Source organism: Polyodon spathula, chromosome 2 (genome assembly GCF_017654505.1).
Source record: "Polyodon spathula isolate WHYD16114869_AA chromosome 2, ASM1765450v1, whole genome shotgun sequence".
Taxonomy (NCBI): domain Eukaryota; kingdom Metazoa; phylum Chordata; class Actinopteri; order Acipenseriformes; family Polyodontidae; genus Polyodon; species Polyodon spathula.
Window position 1 is genome coordinate 5,746,900 of NC_054535.1, and position 12,301 is coordinate 5,759,200.

A 12,301-nucleotide genomic window follows, 5' to 3' on the forward strand; every position below is an offset into this window, starting at 1 on the left:
ATAAAACTACTGGGCCAGTGTTAAGAAACAATTTAAAACAATGTGGGACACAGCAGTAGAGATTACTCCACCTGGATGAGTGTATGTGGAGAGAAAGGTACAACAGGAATTGTCGAGATGTACTTAAAGACCTGTGGCAGCAGCCAGAGCTGGTGATGGAACTGATCAGAGAACACACAAAGATGTGCGTACTTTTCTGTGTGTTCTTGCGTGTAAGGTAACAGTATCACAATTTTGAGGATGCAACATCGACAATGGATAATTACAAAGCATTGACATGCTTTATTTAGATTTCTAGAAAGCTTTGACAAAGTCCCGCATAAAAGATTAATTCTGAAACTGAACACAGTAGGGATTCAAGGAAATGCATGCACGTGGATTAAGGAGTGGTTAATATGTAGAAAATAGAAAGTACTGATTAGAGGAGAAACCTCAAAATGGAGTGATGTAACTAGTGGAGTACCACAGGGATCAGTATTAGGTCCTCTGCTATTCCTAATCTACATTAATGACTTAGACTCCGATACAGTAAGCAAACTTGTTAAATTTGCAGACAACACAAAAATAGGAGTGGCAAAACACTATTGCAGCAGCAAAGGTCATTCAAAATGATTTAGACAGCATTCAGAACTGGGCAGACACATGGCAAATGACATTTAGTATAGAAAAGTGTAAGGTACTGCACGCAGGCAATAAAAATGTCCATTATGAATACCATATGGGAGATACTGAAATTGGAGGAGGCATCTATAAAAAAGATCTAGGAGTTCATGCTGACTCAAACGTCTTTATCTAGACAATATGGGGAAGCGATAAAAAAAAAAAAAGGCCAACAAAATGCTCAGATATATAGAAAAAAGTGTTGGATTTAAATCAAGGGAAGTAATGTTAAAGCTTTAAAGTATTAGTAAGACCTCATCTAGAATATTGTGTTCAGTTCTGGTTGCCCAGCTACAAAATAGGATATTGCTGCTCTAGAAAGAGTGCAAAGAAGAGCGACCAGAATTATTCCTGATTTAAAAGGATATGCAGACAGGCTAAAATAACTGAATCGATTCAGTCTTGAACAAAGAAGACTACGCTGCGATGTGATTCAAGCATTCAAAATTCTAAAAGGTATTGACAATGTTCAACCCAAGGGACTTTTTAACCTGAAAAAAGGAACAAGGACCAGGGGTCACAAATGGAGATTAGATAAAAAGGGCATTCAGAACAGAAAATAATGCTGTTGAAGCTGACACCCTGGGATCCTTCAAGAAGTGGCTTGATGAGATTCTGGGATCAATATGCTACTAACAGCCAAACGAGCAAGATGGGCTGAATGGCCTCCTCTCGTTTGTAAACTTTCTTACATTCTTATCCATTTAACCACCAAAGTCTCTAAAGCTTAAAGTTTATATTTCTTTTGCTGCAGTCCAGGGATAATTGATTTGAATATTTACTTTTGCCTTTTTTCACTACTTTAATCAATCATTGGTGTCTGTATCTCCTGTACACTTTAGTTTCCCAAAAGGTCAACTATTACATAAATCTCGTCAGTCATGTTTATTAAGATAAATTCAAATATGTCTGCATGTTTTGTTAAGGCTAGTGGCATATGGATATCTACTAATGATTCAGCCCTTTTTGAAAAGAAGTGCAAACCCATGGTGATATACTGTAATAACACCTCCAGGTGATCTGTTTCAACCAATCAGGGTAGAGCATTTTAAATACCCATTTTCTAACGCTACGCTGTTCACCTAGTGGATTTGAGTAAAACTGAAACACCTGAGAACTGAATTTGAGCCACCAAATGGCCACGGTATCAAAAGCCTGCAGACTCATAAATCAAGCATAAGCAGCTTCCTTATGATCTACTTAAATGACCAGGAACTTAATAACACATGTACAAGTACATTTTCAGAATCTCATCTCTGACCCCGGCCCCATACAATTTTAGTTTAAGTCACTAGACCTGGCCACCAGCTATCACTTACTTGCCAAAGGGCAAGATCTACAACCCAGTGTGAATATTTTATTTTTTTTTTTATAAAACTGGGAAACATATCCATAAACCCAGAAAAGTACAATCTTTAATTAGTACATAACACACTCAAATACCTTTCTACTGCCCTGGGAATGTGTAACATTATTCACTTCCATAGACAAGAGATTAAAAAAAATGTTATAAACACACCCATGTGTGATGACTCTATTCCACATCTAATCAATTTGTATCCTTAATCATTTTAATTACATTCTGACATGTATTTTATACGATTATTATTTGTGGTATTGATGTGAATTAGTACGTTGTTGCTCAAAATTCCATGGATCTAGAAGCGAAAAAACAAAGAGCAGAAATCAAACCCAGATTTATTTTTGAAAGATAACAACTTGACACCTAGAAGCATTTATTTTATGCAACAAATTAAATATGGTCATGTGTACATAAACTGTACACAACTATGGCGAACAATCATAATATCAATGCAACATTAAGTATTTCACTAACGCGAAACAAAATGAGGCTTAAAAACAAGGAGACAAACTGGCAAAAATGTTTAAAAATATTTTCAATACCTAAAAACACAGAATGTATCAACAGTTCTGAACCGTTTCAATTTTTTTATGCAGGCATCTAAAATCAAACATTTTTTTGAAAACCTTTACTTTAGCATCATCGTGAAATGTGGTAATAAACATTACCCAAAACAAAATGGTCTTGTACACCCTTACCTTCTCCATTCTGTTACAAAAATGTAAAATCTGAACAAAATGTAAAATAAAAGGCCTCTGTATAAGAACCACAGTACCTGCTACACCTTTAAAACATTGTCTTCGTTAAAAATGTAGGCAAGAACTAAATCTGTAAAACTTCAGGGATAAGCATCTGTTGGGAATGGTACAATTCATTTTGATTATCTAGAACAATTAACTCTGAAACAACTGCTAGATTTCAATGTTTGTGGTTCCACTGGGAACACAGGTTTTACACAGAACACCAAAACCTACCAGTTTTCCCTCCGCCTGACATTGTACGATGGGCAAAAATGAAATTTGCTAGAGTAGGCAGTGGGATTATTTGGCTTGAAATTTTTTTAAAGTCAACCTGGAGACTCTCCTGAAAGAGATTGCTTTCAGCAAAACGATTATGATATCTTGTCAGCAAATTTAAATATTCATGTTTTGGGACCTGAATTTATATTTTAAAAGTTCCATAAAAAATAAGACTCCATGAAGCAGGAACAAATGCTTGGGCCTCTGTTCCATGAGTTGTTTTTTTTTTTTTTTTTTTTTTTTTTTTTTGTATTTTTTTCAAAATGTTTTTTTTCCACTGAGGAGAAAGCTCGCTTTCAAAATGTGTCTTGTTTTCTCAGGGCAAACAGCTGTGCAATTAAGGAATTTCAGCTTCTGTACAGATATGGGTACCCTGAAGATGATGTCCTGTAACAGGTGTTTTACTTTCTTGTTCTTCGTACAGTCCTTTTTACCTGACAAAGAAAGAACAGGATATTAAAATGTATATCTAAATGAATACAAGTTATCGTCTGCGGGAAGCAGATACAGCAAATGACTTAGAGCAAGGAGACTCGGTTAAAATGGGATACTGGGCAAATCCCTCAACACATTGTGTCACAATCTCACACTGCTGTGAAATAACAGATTAAAATCGCAATTTAAAATTGCTTGATTTAAAAAAGACAGCTGTTTCTTTTACTACCTATTTTATACAGTTTCTCAAAAATACATGAAAATTATGTTAAAAACCTTTTATTAAAACACTCTCACTGTCTAGGAACTAAAATGTGCACCAAAGTTTATATTAAAAGGCCTAATTTAATTTAAATTATCAAGCACTTGCAGTGCTTTTAGTGTCCAGTTTGCACGTTACCCCTATCTGCTAAGGATCTTTCTGGAACCTATTTATTTATAAACACAAAATAAATTATTCGACGTTTAGTTGTTTTAGAAATTATTTTGTAAAAAAAAGACTCACGCCAACACGACCAGAGATATTTATCCATGTAGTGCGTATAGTAAGTATGCACCCCCCCTTGAACGTTTTCAGTTTGTTGTGTTACAACCTGAAATCTTGATGCATTTAAATGGGATTTTTTCCCATTTGATTTACACAACCTACTCAACACTTAGAAAAGGCAAGATAATTTTTATTGTGAAACAACAGTTAATGAAAAAAAACAAAACAAAACAAAAAAAACCCTGAAATGTCTTGTTTAGATAAGTTTTCACCCCCCTGAGTCAATAACCCTGGTAGGACCCACCTTTGGCAGCAATCGTTACAGCTTTGAGTCTTTTTGGGTTTTTTTGTTGTCTATTTACCAGGATTTGCACATCTGAATCGTATTTTTAGTTACCCATTCGTTAATTATTTGCAAAAGTTCAAGCTGTACCACGTTGGTGCTTAGTATTTAAAAAAAAACAAAAACAAACAAAAAAAACCCTGAAATGTCTTGGTTAGATAAGTATTCACCCCCCTGAGTCAATACCTGGTAGAACCACCTTTGGCAGCAATTACAGCTGTGAGTCTTTTGGGATAAGTCTCTCACCAGGTTTGCACATCTGGCCGAACCTTGACCATCTTTTTGTGTAAAACCGTCGTTAGTCGACACTTCAGAAAACCCCGTTGAAATGGTCCATACGTGGTAAGACTTAGCCCCCTCTGGTGCAATATCAGCCCATTCTTGGCAAAATCTACCAGGTTTCAAGTGCAATAAGCCCATTTTTCTTCAAAATTGTTCAAGCTGTCACGTTGGTGGACAGCAATCCTCAAGTCTTGCCAGATTCTCAATCGGATTCAAGTCCAGGCTTTCACTGGGCCACTCTAGGACATTCATTTTCTTGTTTTTAAGCCACTCCAGTGTTGCTTTGGCTGTGTGCTTGGGGTCACTGTCCTGCCGAAAGGTGAATCTCTGCTCCAGTCTTAGGTCTTTTGCAGACTGAAGCAGGTTTTCCTCAAGGACTTGCCTATATTTAGCACCACCCATTTTGCCCTCTACCCTGACAAGTTTCCCAGTCCCTGTCGATGAAAAGCATCCACACAGCGTGATGTTACCACCACCATGCTTTACAGTACGGATGGTATTACCTGGGTGATGTGCTGTGTTGGGTTTGCGCCAGACATAACGCTTTGCATTTAGGCCAAATAGTTCCATTTTTGTTTCAGCGGACCACATAATATTTTGCCAAATCTTTTCAGTCTCCCACATGCTTTTTTGCAAATTCCAAGGGGGATTTTACATGGGCTTTTTTTCAGAAATGGCTTCCTTCTTGCCACTCTTCCATACAGGCCAGATTTGTGGATGATGGGAATGAGAGAGCCCGGCTAACAAGGTTTAAGTTCTTTGCAAGTATCGGGCTTTTAAAGATTGTCACCCACACCTGTGATGTGCAGACATGGATAAAGGATCCTGTAGTGGCTTTGACAAACCCACCGAGAGCAGAACCTGACCCAAGACTGTCACTCCTGCTGGAAGCAGGATGATCTTTGGGATACAAATTGAACATTTGTGAAACTCTAGCAATGTTAAAATATTGTAATAAATGTACATTGTTTTAAAGAATATAAAGCCAGCAGAAATATTATTGCAATAAAATATGAGCAGGATAACAGGATTAGAACCAAGAAACAAGAACACCTGTGAAAAATACCAGCTTCCCTTACCTGAGAGCTACTGACACAGAACCCTGTGTTAACCTTAAGATGAAAGGCAGAAAATAAACACTGTATTCAATTAACTTGGAAATGTGTCCAGTGTCAAGCTTTTTTTAAATTTTTTAAATCAAAACAAAACTAACTAATTAAGATGTGGTTTTTATACCACAAATATGCGGCCTCCTAGGTACTGCAGTCTAGTAAAAGAGAAACAACCTCTGGAGAAAATGTGGGCAAATTGAAACAGAATATTTGAATTAACAAGTGTTTCACTTGTTTTCCAATTCAAGGTTCCTTCGCTGTGTATACTCTTGTATGTTAACCCACAGAAGGTACTTCACAGTACAAGAAAACAAAGTTACTGGTCGTCTTCTTTAACCCAACCAAAGAACTCCCGTCCTGTAGATTACTGGAACTCCTGCCAGCGGCCATGTTTTTGTTTATGAGCGCCAATAATCATGATCACATCAACATACTCAAATCAGTCTTCCATATGCACAGAAGGGATTCACCTATAATCTAAAACTTTTAAAGCTATCCACGTTTAAAGTAATCCAAAACAAAAGATGGTTTCATAAATTCATTCCAATTAGGAAAACAATATTAACCCTTTGCATTCCAATGTCGGACCAGGTACGACATTACGATTTTCCCTTTCCAGTCCAACATTGGACCCTGTCCGACTTCATCGAAAAGACGTAAAGCACGAACGTGTAGTCGTTTTTTCTCCAGAAAAAGCGGAGAAACCCATTCAATGGCCGAATGAGACCGATAGGAGCCGAAAAGGGGGGGGTTAAAAAGGGGGGCGTGTGAGCAATAGCCCTAGCAGCTGCGCCATACAGAGATAAGCAGACATAAAGGGGATAGCTGCTTCTGCATCCAGCGCTCAAAGAATAACAAGGACATTTGCAGAGCTTTTTGAGATCTTTGAATCACAAAAGGACACTCAGTACTGTATCTCCAGCCAAGCCCCACCTCTTGTTCACTGTATTTTTCACATACCTCCTTTATAGACGTGCATACTGATAAATCCTCTCGATCACTCGTTTTATCACCAAACTGCTCAGTAATGTGATCCAAGTCAATATTTTATTACTGTAACATCTCAAAAAGCTCTGCAAATGTCTGTGATATTCTATATATATAAAATGGGGATGTACAACGAAGGAAAAACACGACTGACGTGTATCTGAGCAACGGATGTTTTACTGCTGTGTGTGTGTGTGTGTGTATATATATATATATCTATCTATCTCAAATCACACACACATTACTATTTTACAGAGGGTGGCAATGCTGTGCTCTCCGGCAGTGGTAGCGCTGGCAGCGGCAATGCTGACAATGGCACCCCTGGTAGTGGCACAGAGCACTCCAGCAATAGCAATACTGGTAGTGGCAAGGCTGGCAGCAGCAGTGCGGGGCACTCCAGCCGTGGCCACCCTGGCAGCGGCGCGGGGTACTCTAGCAGGGGCAACTCCCTCCTTGACCGCGGTGCGGGGCACTCCAGTGTTCACCACGCCAGTAGTGGTGGTGGCGCTGGGCACTCCGGCAGTGGTGGTTCTGGCACTGACAATCCTAACATCAGCGCGGAGCTCTCCCGTGGTGGTGGTGTGGGGCACTCCAGCAGTGGCAGCACACTGGCAGCTGCAGTGCTGACATCAGCGCAGGGCACTCCGGCAGTGGCAATGGCTCATCCCTCTTTGGATGTGGAGCTGGCACCGGCTCCTTCACTCGCCTCCGGGATCAGCCACTCCTCCCCTTCTTTTGCTTTGGGACAGGCAGTTCTGTCTTCTCCAGCTTTTTGGGCAGGCAGGTCCTCCTCTTCCTATTGGAAGTGGCAGCATACCACCTTGTGCCCAAACTCCATGCAGGCAAGGCACCAACCCTGGTCCTCGAGGCCACAGAGGAGGTCCTCCAGTCCACCATCCAACCGGGTCTGGGATGCGTCGGGTTCCAGCAGATTCAATCATTCATCTCTCTGTCTATCAGCTCTTGCTTCACACTCTTGGGCTCGAACTCTATCCCACTTCTCACACCAATGTAGCATTTTGGAAGGAGGCAGAAAACAGGAGTTTCTTTGCAATCCTTTTATTTGCAGACTCACACCAGAGTCCACAGCTCTGTCAGCAACACAGGATTCAAGACAGTGACAACGATGACACAAAAAGCAGGACACAGCCCTCCTTATACACTTAGCTCCGTCCCTGTATGGAAATAAGGGTGCAGAGCTTACACATCCCATTGGTCCTCGACCGCATACTTCAGACCAATGGGAACACACAGACGGGACCAATCGCAGGTGAGACACAGAATGCAAACGAGCAGGTTGAACTACAGACAGGTAAACACAGCGGTAGAGGGAATACAGAGCGGGTAAAAACATTAGAAACAGCGGGAACACAGGGACAGAAACGCAAAAACATTCTTCATTTCATTTAAATTCTTAATTTGTCTTTTCCACACTACTGTTTATTTCGCTGCGTTTTTTTCTAGGTTAAAAAATGTAACCTATTGAACTGAATACTACTTTTCATACTTGAGCGTAATAGCTGCAGGGAAAAAAAAACTTTAAATTCGCTGCGGAAAAAAACATGAAGGCCAGTTAGATTTGTGTACAAAAAATGGCATGATCACTACCCTATCCTGCTGAATTTGGATATAATCCGAAGGCAATATGGGTCGGGTGTAAGCTGCTGCATGGTTTTTGCTCCCAAGAGAGAACGTGGATTCGACGTGTGTGTGTGTGTGTGTGTGTGTATATATACACACACACACACACACACACACACGCACACGGTCAAAAGTTTTAGAACAGTTTTTATTGAAATTTACACAGTTTAATGTCTCAATGTACTCTGGAATTAAAGCATAGAACAAATAAATCATGGAATCGTTTTGTTTAACAAAATTGAATCTAAAATTTTTGACTCAAAGTAGCCACCTTTTGCAGATATAACAGCCAAACAGACTCGTGGCATTCTTTCTACAATGGAAATCAAATATTGTTCGGAAAGTTCTTCCCAACACTGTGGCAGAAGTTCCCACAAATGTGTTGCACTTGTAGGTTGCTTTGCTTTCACCCTTCTGTCCAGTTCATCCCAAACCAACTCGATGGGGTTTAAGTCTGGAGACTGTGCTGGCCATTCCATGATTTGAAGTCTACCGTCTTGTTCTTTTCTTCTAAAGTAGTTCTGACATAGGCTGGAGGTATGTTTTGGGTCATTATCTTGCTGTAGGATGAACCCCTGACCAACTAGGCGTATACCAGAGAGTATTGCATGGCGCTGCAAATTGCTGTGGTAGCCTTTTTGGTTCAGGGTGCCACTCACTCTGTGCAAGTCGCCGACTCTGGACCCTGCAAATGAGCATTCTTCTTGGCAGATTTGCTCCAGGTTGGTTGGACGACGCTTGTCAACCGCAATTTTCAAATAGTGCCACAGATTCTCAATGGGATTGAGATCAGGACTTTGACTGGGCCACTGTAGGACATTCACCTTTTTGTTCTTGAGCAACTCCAATGTTTCTTTGGCCTTGTGCTTGGGATCATTGTCCTGCTGAAAGGTGAATTTCCTCCCAAGCTTCAGTTTTTTTAGCGGACTGATGCAGATTCTCTTGCAGTATTTTCCTGTATTTTGCTCCATCCATTCTTCCTTCAATTAACAAGATGCCCAGTCCCTGCTGATGAGAAGCATCCCCACAGCATGATGCTGCCACCACCATACTTCACTGTAGGGATGGTGTGTCTTGAGGCATGGGCAGTGTTAGGTTTGCGCCACACATGGCACTTTGAGTTTTGGCCAAAAAGCTCCATCTTGGTCTCATCTGACCAAAAAACCTTTTCCCACATCGCAGCTGGGTCACTCTCATGCTTTCTCTCCAGAAGTGTTTTCAGATGGTACTTTTTGAGTAATTGCTTCTTTCTTGCCACCCTCCCATACAGGCCAGTGTTATGCAGAGCTCTCGATATGGTTGACTGGTGCACTATTACTCCACTCCCAGCCACTGAACTCTGTAGCTCCTTCAAAGTGATTGTTGGCCTCTCTGTGGCTTCTCTCACAAGTCTCCTCCTTGTTTGAGCACTGAGTTTTGAGGGACGGCCTTTTCTTGGCAGTGCCTGGGTAGTGTGATGCAGCTTCCGCTTCCTGATTATTGATCCAACTGTGCTCACTGGGATATCCAAAGACTTGGATATTATTTTGTACCCTTTTCCTAATCTTTGCATTTGTATTACTTTATCTCTAACTTCTGTAGAATGCTCTTTGGTCTTCATTTTCCTTCAGATTCACAGCCTTACCAATGGGGTTTTTATCCAGAAAATGTGACAGCAACTTTAATGGTTCACAGGTAGAGGCCAATAGTAAGGTAATTGTGTCCTCGTTAGGGCAATTTCTTTCATCGGTGCAAACTGGGATCTTCCACAGCACAGGGGTTGAATACTTATTCAAGCAAGATATTTCAGTTTTTTACTTTTCTAAAAAATATTTCCCAACATAAAATCAGTGTCACCTTACAATAATTGATTTTGAGTTTCAGTGTTTAAAAATAAAATATCGAACAGAACGAAATTTCAATGTACCATTTATCATTTGGCAATATGAGAGAATTGGTCAGGGGTTTGAATACTTTTGCAAGGCACTGTGTGTGTGTATGTGTGTGTAATATATATATATATATATATATATATATATATATATATATATATATATATATATATATATATATATATATATATATATATATATATATATATATAAAACAGATTGTGGCAGAGGAGGGGTGTATTTGTATTATTACACAATACCAGCATTCTAAGGTGACCTAGAGAATTGTACTGCGTTCCAAGTTTGAAGACAACATCGCAAATGTTGCACTCGAATGTTTCTAGAAAGAGATAACCTGCATATAGGCGTAAACTAAATTAAGGCACCAAGTGCAAAGTATTTTAACAAAATTTGTAATTGTTCAAATTGCAGAATACATCTGCGTTCCAAATCCAAAAAAACGTTATCTTCCAGAATCACAGAATGCTGCTGTGTACCAAATGCAATGTACACTTTCTATCATGAGGAAACCTGAAGTATTACAACATCAACATACCAGTTTTGTAAAATTACAAAATTTTACCCATAAGCAACAGTAAACAAGAGAATTAAACAATACAGTTTCTTGATCATCTGGAAACCAAAAAGTCAGATGATCACAAGCAGCAGCTATATGAACATAATTTTTGCACTGTAGTTGGTGTAACTTCTTTTGTAGAAAACAGGAGAACAAACTTTTTTGCACTAGCATGATTCTAAACACAAGTCAGAACTATTACAACCTCCAGGATAAGTGTTAAATTAAAAATCAACCTCATAATTAAATAAAATACGCAGTTATTGGTTAATAAAGCTAGCCTGGTCTGTGCAACGAAATGGATTGACCATGGTAATATTTGGTCTGCCTTTCCCTTGTGCACCTGAAGAATGGCTCCCTGAGTTAGTTCTGTCTCTGCAAGCTCTTCCTGGCTGCTCTCATTACTAAACAGATCCGTCTCCTTTACAAAGCAATCTGGGCTGGACTCTACATCCCACAGAGAATCGCCATCACTGCCCAGAAACTGGCTGCTGAAAAACGCAAACACTTGTCATTCTTAAACTTTAGACTGACGTTATATGGAACAAATACAGCAATAAGTTTTTTATCAGCTATATACTATCTTACAGTGCACATAAACAATGCTTTACTTTGTGCTAAATTTCAGGAAAAACAATAAAAGCAAATCTTACTTTTACTGGATTTAATGGACAAATAAGAGGATAAAACACTACCTGTCCTAACTCTCATAGATGGATATTTATTTAACTACAACACTTGTGATCAAATTCAAAAAATCTTGTAAGTACTCAAACAAGGTGAATTGAACACTCTGGTATTTGACTAAAACTAAATATTCATTCATAGCAGTAATACATTTTTGTAGATTAAACAATACTCAAGCCATATTGTATTTTTTTTTGCATAAACATTTTAGTACACTTTAGTATACTTTAATGTAAATGTAGGCTGCCCAATATCTAGTTGGCGACAAGTTTTAACCCTTTACCTTTGCAAATCCATTTGCCTCTGTGCTGGTGCTTTCTTTGCCTCTGTGTCCTTGTGCTGTTTTGGTACTTTGACATTTGCTGCCTCCAACCCTCCAGGACTTTCCGGGGTGGGTGCTGCCCTCTTCCTCCCCCTCCCACCTGTCTTTGCCTCACTGCTTTTCTCAGTGCTGCCTGGAGTCTGTGATTTGGGGGGCCGTCCCCGCCTGGGTTTAGGGGGTTCAGGTCCACCCATTTCATCTGTCTGGTCCTCCTCTGGGTTCTCATGCATGTTCTCACTTCCATCAGCAGGTGCCACTCGCTGCTTTCCACGTTCGGCGCTGGCATTGCCTGTACCAGACTGCTCAGAATTCACCTCCTATGGGATGAAAGACACCAGGGATGCACATCAACCTCTAGCACAGTTGCAGCAAATGGTTGTCCCCAAATACCGTGTCCTGCAGAATTTTAGGGGAGCATTGCAACTAGAGAGAACACAATTTGGAATTGGTTTTACAGAAACTGACGGTAGGCATGTCTTAAAGTGTGGATCTCTGCAAGACACACTTATGTTTAC

The 12,301-nt window shown here is 39.8% G+C and overlaps 1 protein-coding gene across 3 annotated transcripts in view; it reads right to left on the bottom strand.

Annotated features, from left to right (window-relative positions):
- Positions 1 to 2,341: 2,341 nt before the first annotated feature.
- LOC121329330 (sister chromatid cohesion protein PDS5 homolog A-like) overlaps positions 2,342 to 12,301 on the bottom strand; it is a 43,493-nt gene continuing 33,533 nt past the window's right edge. Inside the window, exons 32-33 of one of the 3 annotated variants that reach the window (XM_041274903.1) lie at positions 11,743 to 12,103; positions 2,342 to 3,474 (exon numbers count right to left, since the gene is read on the bottom strand). In XM_041274903.1, the coding sequence (XP_041130837.1) occupies positions 11,744 to 12,103 (360 nt within the window). In that variant the 3' untranslated portion in view covers positions 2,342 to 3,474; position 11,743. Of the gene's footprint in view, positions 3,475 to 10,929; positions 11,269 to 11,742; positions 12,104 to 12,301 lie in introns of those variants that run through there. The other 2 variants (XM_041274896.1, XM_041274890.1) reach the window with 2 other exon arrangements.